Here is a 13821-nt window from a genome sequence, read left to right as displayed (position 1 = left end):
TTTTTAGTTGAATAATATAATCTATTTCATTATATTAATAACAATGACCTCAAAATAATAATATTGAACATAACTTACTAATAATAAATTATGAGTTAAAGTTGATTCGCTGATCAAAACAATATGGTATATTGTTGTAATAATGTTATTACTGTATATAATGAAAAAAATTATATTATCGTTCTTAATTTCTACTAAATGTTTAACATGTATTCTATTATAATTTTGCCATATTTTCTGCATTTATTTATATTATTTTTCACTATTTGTATTCAAATTTTTTACAAAGAGAAAAAAAGACTAATATTTAAAAAAAAAACCCCAATTGTCAACTCTGTGTTGTAAAGTAAGGCACTAAAATCAAATGCTTCCTTGCCTCGCTGGTTGGACTTTTCGATCTTTGGCTCACTCTGTGCTGTTGCCTCCTCTCGCTTCCACCAGGTACCTTCTCTTCCTTCTTCCATTACCCCTTTTTTCTTGATTTTCAATAGCGGTGCATGTTTTCATTTATTCTCTCTACACTTCTCAGTGCATATACAAATTTGGCACTGCATCAACCTCGCAAGTTTTGTCCCTCAGATGTGCATTTCTGTTACATTTTCTTCTGGATAACATATGCAAACTTCATTTACCATTTTATCCTGATTTTTCCTCAATAAGATTTTCGGCTATTACAATTCCCTAAATTAATTAATATATTTTTTTTACAACCAATTCATTCGTAATACTTTGTCTTCCAGGACAAGATTTTGCGCCAAGTGTGTGGTTAATTACAGCATGACTGTGAACAATAATTTGCTTTCCAAACCTATAAGGCGTGCTAATTTTCGATTATGCAATGTGTCTGGGTATGTATTGTAATCTCGAACCTTGAATTTGTCGACGATTTCGTTTATTTATTTATTCCATGATTAACATGTCCTTTTTTGTCTAGTTACGTTTCTGAAGTATTGGAGATTCGGGCTGAGGTTCCTAAACTGCATGTTCTGCTTGTTCCTGGAAACCCAGGTGTGGCCTCGATTGTGTGCTTGCGTGCTTTTGTTTCCATGTTATACTTGTTTAGTTGTTTGAGGCTTTTGGTGTTTTTGATTGTTGCAGGTGTTGTTTTATTCTACAAAGACTTTGTGGAATTTCTATATGAGCTGCTGGAGGGAACTGCTTCTGTGACTGGTAAGTAAAGTAATGGGAGCTCTTTCTTTCTTGCTACTTAGTATATGGATATTTGGTGACCATTAGGCTCACTAGTCATGTTTCTCTGTGAATTAGCAGCTATCGGCCATGTTTCTCACTCAAGAAAGGTTCATACATTTTGTTTCGATTGATTTGCTTGCGTGGAATTAGAACGTCTCTTACACAGAGTTTCGTTTCCAGGACTCGGAACATGGACGCATGTTTTCTTTACAAGAACAAATTGATCACAAGGTAATATAAGGCTTACTGTTTTGATCTTAACAATCATTGGCTGTTTTTGGTTAGAGAAACTGATCAATGTTTATTTCAATGTTGATTTGTAAATTGGTTATACTTGGTGTGCTGTACAGCGGGAAGTCCTCCCCTGCCTTGACCCTTTGATCCCCCCTATAAAAAATGGAGTAAATTAGTGAATCAGAGCAACTTTGAAGTCCTTCATTCGTTTTTAGAAATTCTGTGAAACGTTATAGATTTATCTAATGTACTGTTGAATGGTACGAAAACTGTGCTAGAATTGAGTATTTAAACTTTCATTTCAGATTGTACTGTGGACAACTTTGAAAAGAAAGAGTAATTGTCATCGTGTGGAATTGTTTCTGCTATGTCACGAGCAGGCTTTTGTACTGAGAATGTCATATTTAAGCCACATGCATTCCTCCCTCCGTGCCCCCCCCCCCAATAATATTCCATGCTTTTATGATTGACATTCATCATTCTTGATTTAGATAATTTTACTTTAACCGTGTTAATTAGTGATAGTAGTCAAAGTCTTCACTTTCCTTGTGTTTGTAGATTGACTTCATCAGAGAGGAATTGCAAAATATTGAGATTCCTATATTACTGGTGGGTTCTTCTATATCCCATGTCCATTATTATTTTCCAAGTCATGTTGTTTTAAAGAGTTGTAGGTGCGAAAACACCGAAATTGTGCCTAGTGACAAAAAATTCTTTATATGAAAAATGGTTGTCATGTGATAATATACAAAATGCAAATTTTTTCTCCTATTAAGGAGTGACAGTTAATGTGCAGCTTAAAGTAGAGAAAAAGGTTTGTGGAGTTTTTGATGTGCATGGAGAAATAATTTCTTATATTGCTGTTAAAAAAAGATATCCATGATATTATAGTCTAATTAATAGTGCCATATCAGAATATATTTCTTGTTTTGATATGTGATTTTAATCAGTCTTCCTCCCTTTCCTTGACATAAAGGATGCCACTAGAGATATCGAGTTCAAAACTTGTTGGATGCAACACCAAACATCCTTTTTATCCACTAAAATGGAACAATTTTGGAAGACCTTAAAAGAACCACTTTGAGTCTAGTTCTTAGCTAAAGTAATTTGTAAGTAATTGTTATCTGTGTTTTCAAAACATATAGACAAGTTTAATTTCATTCTGAAATGAAAATTGGGTAGCTAATTTAGAATTTTCTCTCCAGGTTGGGCACTCTATTGGTTCATATATATCTATTGAGATTTTCAAGAAGTCTCCAGAGAAGGTGATAGGAACGATGCATATTTAATTCATCCCATCATGCCGTTTGCCCTTCACTTCTTATCTTCGTAAATTATCTACTTGCATTTTCTCCTGGGTTCTGTAGGTGAAATATTGCATTGGACTTTATCCATTTTTGACGTTAAACCTGCAATCAACAAATCAGTTATTTATTGGAAAAATTGCAAAGTAAGTCTCAACTCAAACCACCTTCCCCAAGGCAAAACACCTTGACAGTACCTACTTTGTAAGAGATGACATGAACTTTTAGTGACATTATGAGCTTAGATATCACAAATTTTGATGCAGTCCACTCTATTTCATACCTCATGACATTCAATTTACGCATAAAACAATTTTAATAATTTGATCTGAACCTAAACTTCAGATAAATTAAATAGTGGTAATTATCTATTTATTATTGCTAAATATTAAGCATGAAAAGTTTGCTACTACTTATTTTCTTTTGAAAATGTTAGACTAGTTTATGTGAAATGACTAAATGATGTTCATGGGGTTTCAGATCCCAAGTTCTAGCTGCTGCTCTTAGTTACCTGATAGCATCATTAGGCTTGCTACCTGTCCAGGCTTTAAGGTTTATGGTCAGAAAATCCCTTGGGAAGTCATGGTCAGTCAATGCGGTTGAGGCTGCATGCTCTCACTTGTCACAGGTTAGCTTTACTGTTCAAAGAAGTCTTCAATGATAAGTCACGTTAAACGTGTAATTTAGTTCATTTTGTTTTGGCCATTCTTCTTATTGACCCCTTTATATAATGGTAACGCAAAATATTCTACATTTAATTGACATTGACTTGCAGCTTTTTATTGTGGAATCGGTCTGCACCTTTTTTTTTGTATTAATTCTAACCTTAATAATTCACAGTACCATACCATGCGGAATGTCCTGTATTTGGCCATGACAGAATTCAGAAAGGTAACAATGCTTCCTCTCTACAAAATATACCTTTCAAGTTTTATAAATTATAGTAAAGCCGTTTCACTTTATTTCACTCTAAAGGAATTTTTTCATTTACATATGGCACCGGAACTTGTTGCATTCATGTGGAAGATGACATGTCACGGAAAATTGCACAAGGATACAGCATCTAATGATAAAATAAGTTGAAATTGAGAATTTAAAAATGGGATAGAGGGCAATTTTCATCTGGGTATCAAAAGGCAAAATATCCAAAACTGCATTGATAATCATGTGCTTAACCTACTAGCTTTCAGAGGCACCAGATTGGACATTTATGAGAGAAAGGAAGGCTCAATTGACATTTTTATTTGGTGTTGACGATCACTGGGGCCCACTTAGTTTGCTTGAAGAGGTTTGCTTTTATTTATTTTAATCACTGTTGTTGTTATCTGGAAAGTCTTTGCATCATCTGAAGGTATGAGACAAAGATTTGTACCTCAAGCATCTTAAAAAGATTTAGTCTGGGGGTGCCTCCTAGGGAGAGCATGTTTAGGATGATTATATGCTTGTGATTTTATCCTAATCTACATGATCATTCATGGTACCAAAATGGTCAATGTAATGATTTAATAGATGTCCAAATTGTACTAACAAGTTTATTTCCCTTCTTTTATCTTAATGAAAGATCATGTATCAAAATTTACAGCAGATTTAATTTAAAGATAAATCAAGCTAGAATATTATCTTTGTTTTATTTTTATAATTTTCATTGCTGATTTTTTTCAGAGAAATCAAATAACTTTTTAAGTTTGCCTAGCCATTAAGCTGAAGGTTTGGATTTGTGTTTGAATCTCAACAAGAACTAAAAGATGTGATTACCTCCTTCCTCTTTCTCTACCCCCATTTTATGGTGTGGACCTTCTACTCTTAAATACAGCAAAATATGTTCATTAAATTTGCTCGTTTTAGTTTAATAAAAAGAAAGCAAAAGTCTATCAAACTGTGATGTGAAACATTGCAATATATTGATTATAAAAATATGATACCTAATTTAACCTTCATTGGTCCTTTATTTCTCTCTGATATTAAATTTACTTCATTTTCTTGATTTATGTTTTAGACTACAGGTATTGTGATAAACTGATTGCAAAATAAATTAGATTATGGTATAACCTTTCAATAACTTGGCTCTCAATGAACTGAAGCACACACTGTTTTTGTCTCTTTCTCTTTTACATTACAAAGAAATGGACTATCTGTAGCTTAAAAACGACGGACTGCTGAAAGAAACTAACATCCAACAGCCAGCTACTCATAGAAAGTGGATTGATTTGGCTAACAGGGGTTCTTCCAGTTTACTTTATTTCAACTTTCATGTTCTAGGAGTGAACTGGGCATCCAATGAGAAGGTTTTATACACATGGGAAGATAGATTAATAGAGATATTATTGTTGGTGATGCTATCAAGTAATTTTTGTGGTGTTAAATTCCAAATACTGATTTTAGCACGCAGCTTATGTGTGTGTGCTATCCTAAATGGACTTAGAATTACGGGAATACCACCGATTCTTTAACACTAATTACGAGAGAATAGCGGGGTGAATATTTGTATAACTCAACACTTTCATTGAAATAATAGTTAGTCATGATCAAGGAGTATCTTTTTCTTTTCTAAGTTTCCCAACCCAACTAATTTTTCTTTGCTCTTTTCTTCCTCATCTGTGGAATATTGAATGATTATTTCTGGCTTAAGTTATGGTTTCTTCTGGTGACAGATTTCAAAGCAGGTTCCCGATGTTGCCGTATCTATTGAACGAGAAAACCACACCCATAGTTTCTGTTGCACTGAGGCCGGCTCATTATGGGTTGCTCAGCATGTGGCAAACTGTATCAAGAAGCAGACAGCTTGTACAAACCAGTGAGGTCTGACTCTTTTGCTATTCGCTTGTGTTATGTGCGTTTTCTATGTTAGTCTCAGAAATGACTGAAACAACAAATAAATTTGAAACAATGCTTATAGTGCATTCTAAAAAAAAGTGCAGTTTCTTTTATTCATCAATGCTTATAATGCATTTAACAGTTTTAACATCGCCAACTGTATTTTATGACTTAGTACCACCGTCATCTAGTTGTTCAAAGTAAACTATCGCCAACTGCATCCTTTGACGTTGTACCACTCATCTCCCAGTTATAAAAAGTATGAACAATCGCCAACTGCATTTTTGAACCCTCCCTACACCCTTTTTCAAGAAATTCAGTACACGTTTCTCAAAAAGCTTAGTTTCTATCGTTTATCAAACTGGTGTCAAGCATCAACTTTCATAAATATCTAAAGCTCATGGCCAAACTAACACTATATGGGGTAATTAGCGTTGAAGCTTCTCCATTGGATATGTTGAAGGTAGTTGAACCTTTTTTATGACTTTTCTCCACAATATCGTCGAACATTGACCATCCCGTAACGTTTTGCTACCGCGTGCCTGCTAATATTAATCACTTCTGATTTGAATAAAAATATCGATTTATACAAGTACGTCTGATATAATTATTTATTATTATATTGAAATATTTTTTTTAGTACTCTAGTGCTTTAAAATTATTTTTTTAGCATTCAGTTTATTAAATGTATTAAAACACTTTTAAGAGTAATATGAAATCAATAAAAATATTTTTAACTATTTGGCTCACTTTAATGATGACTTTTTTTTTTATCAGCACTTTAATAATGACTTAAATACTTAAATCCTTGTTGCTCATGTCCTCATGCTGCTGGCAACAAATATGTATCAATTTCAGTTATAACTTGTTTCTAATATTTTTTTATGAATCAACACGGTTGGTTTCTATCTAGCTTTGACTTGAAATGATTCATTTTAGTGTTAATCATATCTTTATCAAATATCACTCTAGAATGTATTAATAGATTTTGAAATTCACAATTTTGTATTAATATATTTTGGAATGTGTATTTCATAATGTATATTTGAATTTAAAAATGTAAATCAGGATACATAATTTAGAATGTACAAAAAGCTTAAAATATGTTTTGGATTGTATAATCTTAAAACGTCTTGGAACAATTCTTCCAAAATAAATGAGCAGTAGCGATAATGAAGTAAAATACGAAAAAATGAACCTCTTCAAGCGATATAGTAGGACAAGTTGGAGGCGGTTCTTAAGAGACCGTTGTTCCGATAGGATCTTGTAAGGTTGGTTTATAAATTTGAAAGGAGGCCATTTTTAGCATTTCATCACCTCATAGGGGTGTAGGTTTAAAGCATGAGGGTGCAAAATGCAACAGCCACATCCAGTCTTCCACTCTTTGTTGGTTTGGGCTTCTCTGACAAATAATATGACCCTATGGGTCAGCAAAACAAATAAGGCAAATTCTTCCTGCACCATATCAATTTTAACCTCCACCATATCAATTTTTTAAATTTCCAAAACTACCCTCCTGCACCATATCAATTTTAACCTCCACCATATCAATTTTTTAAATTTCCAAAACTACCCTTATTCCAAATTAAAAAATCCAAAATAATAATTATAATTGAGAAATAAAAAAATACATGCTGGAAAAAAAATTCTGAACACAACTAAAAATACATTCTGGATAAAAAATTTCAGAATTCAAAAATATGTTCCAAAAATTGAAATCCAAAATATTTTAGATAAAATTTTTAAAAATAATTTTTCCCATTTTTGTGTAAGGTTATTTTCGTCATTTAGGAGGGATATTTTTGTTATTTTCTAGAGCTGATTGGGTGCATGCTGAAATTGATATGGTGGAGAGAGAAATTGCCAACAAATAAACTTAAGGGTGTTTCTTCATGGGCAATTGCTTCCTACACCACATCACTGCACCCAATTCCAGTGAAAAAGATGAAAATAACCTTAATGTATTATTTTTTGTATTGCGGATTTTCTTATCCGAAATGGGCTTTCGATTTTTTTTTTTCGGATTTTTATGTCCAGAACACAGAAAGTTCTTCCAGATTTACTTTTTCGAAATGTATTATTTTCAATTCTGAATTTCATAACCAGAATATAGGGTATTTTTGGAATTTAAAAAATATGTTGGGTGCAGGTGGGTGTAGGAAGAATTTTCCTTCTTCATGTATCCTTACAATTTTTTTTCCTGCATCCCTCCATTTTTTTAAGTATCAAAACTAATCTTATTATTTTTATTTGAAAAGGCAGTATGGAGTTTATAGATTTTCAGATTCATCAATCATAGATGTCACTGAACCCACATTCTGGAAACCTATAAATCCCATAAGAGTGTCTTTTCAAATAAAAATAATAAAGCTATTTTTATATTTTAAAAAATATAAGGGTGCAGAAAGAAAAATGTAGGGATGTAAAAAGAAACACCCAGTACTTAAATATAGACAAAGGATAACAGGTTGTTGGCCCGTCCATTTTTCTTTTTTTCTCTTCTGCTGTTTGATAGATGTGATGGAATGCGTCTTATCATAATATATATTTTTAAAATATTTGAGACGTTTTAAATAGAAAAGAGAACATAGCTCAAGAAAATGGTACATTTTGGCTAATCAACAATGATGCAACCAAGGAAAACGAGAGTTGAATGAGACAATTAATGAATTTAGACTCAATATGTACTTTAATTCCTATTATTAAGAGAGGAATTGCATATCAAATAGGTCTGGGAATCGGTTGTTGAATTGGTGGTACGAGTATTTTAAGATTTAAGGATCTTCTAACCTTTCTTGTGCTTGCATACTTTCTAATATATTAAATTTAAAATGAAAGTGCATTAAATCAATTATTTTGTATTATATATAATAAATATTTCCCAAACTACTATATAATAAAACATCGCCTATAATTTATATACAAATAATCAGCATTAATACACGATTATTTTAAATATCTCGGAGCCGTTCAATTACAATCAATATTTTTTTGGCACCTAAAAACCAATCTCATAAAAGTATGAATTATTATTATTATATATTATAATAACGACGAAGAAAATGTGGAGAATGACAAAGGTAAAAAATGGGTGAAAAGGATAACCAAAATCACGAGTGTGTATCAGAAACGTTAGTCCAAATAAGCTTGTAACTGCCCCCCGTGAATACCGTGGTGGCTTTTAAGAATTTTCTGAATACTATTCACAATTGTTGTGTGATAATGTATTTTAAAGGGCGAAATCGAGTTTAGATTCACAAGAAACTTGTATTTAATTCGTTGTCAGTTGTTTACGACAAGTGTAGTTTACGTTACTTTCGTTAATTCATCAATAAAATTCCGAAACCTTAAACCTTTGAGAAAGAGAAATGGTAGGTGCTTTCTACTTCCCAGTTTCTGCGGTTTGAAACATGCATTCCATCGAAGCACGTTGGGTTGGGTTGGTTTCATACACCATTGTCTTTTGTTTCCACTTTTGCTACAACAACACATGGCTGCAAACTCCAACATTTTTATTCGAACATACTTGCTTCTTAGTTACTTCCAATCAAACAACATCAACGTCATCACAACAACAAAACAATCAACTGCTCTCTTATAACAACAAAATACTATTTTTTTTTCTCATCACATTTGTATTAACTGTAAGAGAGAATATAAATATTAAAGAGAAACAAATATTTGTAATTTAAACAACTTGTTAATAGACTTGAAATGAAAAATTAATCAAGTTGCTTGTATCAAGAGCACTAGAGATGCTTTAGAAAGGTATGATTGATGAGGGTAATAGTATTAATTTCATTCATAATATTTATTTCCTAATAAGTGATAATATTAATCCAGTGATTCATTACAAGCTTTTTTAATTACTTTTTATAAATGAAAAGTGATAGATATGATTCTGCGAGTTAACCTAGATTCAAGCATTTCACGATAATATTACACTTCTTTTTCTTCTTTCTCAGAATATGTTCACACGCTAAAATGGATTTTGAGTTCAAATTCAAGACCAAATGCTTAAGAAATCTGAATTTCGTTCATTTGACTAATGCATGTTAATAATTCAACTACGTCTTGAAAATTCTAAATCACACAAAAAAGAAAAAATGAACTGTAAAAGGACAGTGTCAAAATTGACTTAAAAGAGATAATGTACTTAGACGAAACAAAAAATAGTGGAAGGCAATGGTATTCAAAACTTGTAGTATTTCACTGACTCCGTTTGAGCCAAATTAATTGTAACAAGTTTAGGTTTTAGAGAACTTTAGGTAAGTTTTACATGAAGTTATCTCAGCTCAAAGTCTCCTTTCTGAAAAAAAATAATTTAACTTTATTTTAGTAATTATGCATTAATTAACAATAATACCTCTACAAGTAGTAGTTTTATTATTTCATTATACACAATATTGATATTTATATAATATTTCAATGAATTAGATTGACCTGTCTTTTCTTGTGTATTGTCCAAAGAAATAATCTTTTTAAATTTTTAGGTCAATTTAAGACCAAATTAAATATGTCAGATTCCAACCTGAATACTTCTCATCAAAGGCATATACTATGTTATAACTTGCTTTTTTTTTACCTATTTTTTTCTATTTTAACCTTACTCATTATTGGAAATCCATGTGAACTAAAGTTTGGTACCCAAGCAATGTTCTAATAAGTGTTCAAATTATTTCTCAATTTTTCTAAAGTAAAATATATTCTTTATTTGTAATAATTCCACAAACATGTTCAAATTCACTATTCAAGAATATATGGCATTTTTACTATAATTGTTTTATTAATTGATCACTTGTAGATTAAATTATAAAAATTACATCGATTTAAATTGATTGAAAGAGTTCTCCAAACAAATTATATTTTTTAATTATCTCTAAATACAATTATTTTCTCTAAATGGTTACATTGTGTCCCCTTACGATTTTATTTTTGTATTTTTGTAGGTTGCACTGCAAATGTTTGTGGAATGTTATAAAAAAAACATATTTATATGCATAGAGAGAAAAAGTATAAAAATGCATATTCTTGATCCCTGTCATGGCAGCTCTTGTTGTCCTTGATGGTAATATATTATTAAATGCATAGTTAGTTAAGTAGGGTTTTTGTCTCTTCACTTCATACTCATCTTCATTTCACAACTAGACAAACCAGCAACTTCATATCAATTCTCAAACACTCAATTTCCTCTCATTCTCAATGCATGTGATCGGATGCCCAATCTTCCAGATACCTCCACTACCATTTTTTTATCCCAAAACAAATCTCCCCCACAGATCACATTCTACCCATATTACCTCTTTGCCATTCAAATATTATAATAAAACATTTATTTAAGAATTACATTTTAATTAAAAATAAGATAAATTTATAGTATTAGAATGTAGGATAATAAGTTGAATTAAATTTAAAGTGGAAATATGTATGAATTAAAATAAAATAAAATAAAATAAGATGAATTGATGATGAGAAGTAAGAGTATATTGTGATGTAGGGACCCTTTAACTCAAAGTCACATGCAAAGCCATCCCCATAAATAAAAGGCCACTTTCCAAAGGCACACACACACACACACCTTACTTTGACTAAGGCAACCAGGCTTCTTGTTTTGTTCGCTTTCTTTGTTTTTGACGTAGCAAGTACTCACGGAAACACACCAATGTCTGCCTCCAGAAAGAAGCTTCTTCTGAACACCGTGTCCGTGAAACTAGGCTGCGGCACCTGCAGAGGGCCAAAGCTCTCTCGCATATTCCATCCAAAGCCTAAACCCAAGAACCTACCCACTTACCAAAACCACAAAAACCATTACAACCATTTCTCTTCTTCCTCTTCTTCAGCCCAATGGGCTGACACCGCCACCACCACCACCACCAACACCACATTCTCTCCCTACGTTAACTTTTCTGAGTCAGACTCATACTTGAAGGCTGCCAGAACAGTGGGGGGTCTGGGAAGAGCTGGGAAAGAAGGGGTGGCAGTGGAGAAAGACTCCGATGACCCTTATCTGGACTTCAGACATTCCATGCTGCAAATGATATTGGAGAACGAGATATACTCGAAGCAAGATCTCAGAGACCTTCTCAGTTGCTTCCTTCAGCTCAATTCACCGCACCATCATGGGGTCATAGTCAGGGCTTTCACTGAGATCTGGAATGGCGTCTTCTCTGCCAGGTCCAATTCACGCATCAGCCGTAAGCCACGTGAGTTCTAAAGCATTGCACGTGATGGGCTGTTAACCTTAACAAGTTGTATACTATGAAATAGCTGCGCTATGTGCTGTGTTCTACGTTCTAGGTTCAATGTTTATCGAGTCCAACTCAGCCACACTCTTTGTTCAGCAACTATGCCAATCACATTGTACTACAACATTTTGTAAAGAGGCTACTACTGCTATTTTTATCAGTAAAGAGTAGTATTCTGCATTATAATATAACCATATTATATCCGAGTTGGATTAATTTTTGTTCTTGTTATTGTTTACATACAAAGTTGGGTAGAATTTCAGCACACAACAAAAATGGATTGGATTTCCCTATTGTAGTAGAAAATAGAAATCACAACGAATACACTTGGTTGGTCCCTCCCCAGAGCTGGGTTTGGTGAAATGGCTCCCGAGTTTTGAGCAGGGATTATGGTGGTGAAATTGAAAGAGATATTGGGATTTGAAGCGTTGTAGTAATAATTAGAGTGGTCTAAGGGAAGAGAGACAGCAAGTTTAGTAGTTTTCGATGAGATGAGAATAGAAACTTTTGTGACTGACTCCTTTGCTTTTTCCAAGGCTTCTATTCAACTTTCTACTCTGTTTTCACTATTGGCGCGATACTCGTTACATTTTTTAAAAATAAAATATAAAATGTTTAGTTATTTTTATTTAAGGTAATGTTTATCTTATTGAATTGTCTTAACTTGTGTCTTTATTGTGAAGTGTGTTGTAATATTAATAAGATGACGATGAAGTAATGGTTGTCATTTATTTCTTTGACACAGGTCTCATTAATGTTGAGCATGCATTGAGATGGGCTTAGGCATTGATAACATGGTTGCAGGCTGTTTTAATTTGTATTTAAACCTTTCTATGGAGGTAGGCTCCTATGGGTGGTAAAAGTCAGCCTGCATTTAAACCTGCTAGAGAAAATATTTATTTTCTCCATTAATTAACCATTACATTTCATTAATTCACACTTTAAAGAACAATTCTTTCCATCTTCACAAAAACATGGCTTGCAGAAATTACTTATCAGAAACAACCCGTTTTCCCATAAAAGTCAATGCCTATTGTATTTTAAAATATCTAAGTTACCAATATTGTTTTTAGTTAATAAAGAATGTGATTATTTATAAACACATAAACGAGCCAATTGGATAAGAATTGATGAAATTTCTTGAACGGGAAAATTCTGAAAATGGGTTTTCTTGCTTCACAGATATAAAAAAGATAATAACATTTTTTAACAAAAAGTTGGGTTCTTTCCCTTGCTTGTTCTAAGTTGTCAAAGAGGGACATAGATGCAGATATTTTAGAAGCACTTTTCTCATAGTTCAATATAGAAATAATAACTTTTTTTTCAAACTTAAAGGATATGTCAGTTGTTTTGTTTATAAAGGTGAATATCCTTTATTTTGTCTTTGTGTTATGATTCAATTATTTAATTATTAATTTTTTTTCTTTTTACTTAAACTTAGAATGAGTATACTATTTGTATATATTCAGACCATTTGTTTTGATTTCAATAACAAGAAAAGAGATATATTCATTCTCATATCTTTTACCTTCTTTTTACTCTTTTGTTCTCTTTTATTCATCTCTATTCTATTTCATAATACTAACAATACCTTTTACAATTAAATTGGTGATTAACATATACTAAAAAATTATTTACTGAAATTTCAACAATCAAAATAAACTTGTCACAAATTATAATTAAGAATACAAAATAATTATTAAGTTAATTTTAATCGTTAAATTCGTGATGGATTTGATTTTGATTGTTAAATTTATATAAATTAATGATTGATTTGATTTTGATTTTTAAATTTTTCTACAACGACCAATTTGGTTTCGTTGCTAAAATCATTTAATTTTAATCGTTAAATACAAATATATTAGATTAGTGATTCATTTTATTTCAATCTCACTATAAATTATCAACTGAATTATAATTATTTTATTATTATAATTACTTATTTTAATTTAAGTTTAAATGTTTTGACAAATCGAAAGCAAGTACCAGACCACACCTCAATCTGTGATAAAGGTTTGTAACTAAGTTAGCAA

General features: G+C 31.9%; 2 protein-coding genes across 20 annotated transcripts; both read left to right on the top strand.

The window, feature by feature from the left end:
• Positions 1-333: 333 nt before the first annotated feature.
• LOC137814617 (alpha/beta-Hydrolases superfamily protein) lies at positions 334-5693 on the top strand. Of its 18 annotated transcripts, none has more exons than XR_016523213.1 (15): positions 334-441; positions 741-848; positions 935-1008; positions 1099-1170; positions 1270-1298; positions 1372-1422; positions 1984-2034; positions 2402-2534; positions 2631-2690; positions 2793-2875; positions 3210-3357; positions 3570-3620; positions 3913-4017; positions 4392-4476; positions 5381-5693. XR_016523213.1 is itself a non-coding variant. In XM_068617439.2 (13 exons), the coding sequence occupies exons 1-13, from the start codon at positions 365-367 to the stop codon at positions 5525-5527; spliced, it is 1056 nt and encodes a 351-aa protein (XP_068473540.2). In that variant the 5' UTR covers positions 334-364; the 3' UTR covers positions 5528-5693. The 18 variants fall into 18 exon arrangements, 3 of the variants coding, with proteins under 3 accessions (XP_068473540.2, XP_068473539.2, XP_068473541.2); XR_016523210.1 differs by having other exon boundaries at positions 1267-1298; XR_016523208.1 differs by having other exon boundaries at positions 1267-1298; positions 4392-4515.
• A 5409-nt stretch (positions 5694-11102) lies between these two features.
• Positions 11103-12682, top strand: LOC137814616 (transcription repressor OFP6). 2 transcript variants are annotated; one of them, XM_090304844.1, is made up of 2 exons: positions 11115-11746; positions 12534-12682. In XM_090304844.1, the coding sequence occupies exons 1-2, from the start codon at positions 11206-11208 to the stop codon at positions 12569-12571; spliced, it is 579 nt and encodes a 192-aa protein (XP_090160970.1). In that variant the 5' UTR covers positions 11115-11205; the 3' UTR covers positions 12572-12682. The 2 variants fall into 2 exon arrangements, with proteins under 2 accessions (XP_068473538.2, XP_090160970.1); XM_068617437.2 differs by lacking the exon at positions 12534-12682 and having other exon boundaries at positions 11103-12004.
• The last annotated feature ends 1139 nt before the right edge of the window (positions 12683-13821 follow it).

Source organism: Phaseolus vulgaris, chromosome 1 (genome assembly GCF_051622355.1).
Source record: "Phaseolus vulgaris cultivar YP4 chromosome 1, ASM5162235v1, whole genome shotgun sequence".
In the NCBI taxonomy this organism is placed as follows: Eukaryota; Viridiplantae; Streptophyta; class Magnoliopsida; order Fabales; family Fabaceae; genus Phaseolus; species Phaseolus vulgaris.
Note: the sequence above shows the minus strand (reverse complement) of the source record. Positions and strands in the feature narration are given on the sequence as shown.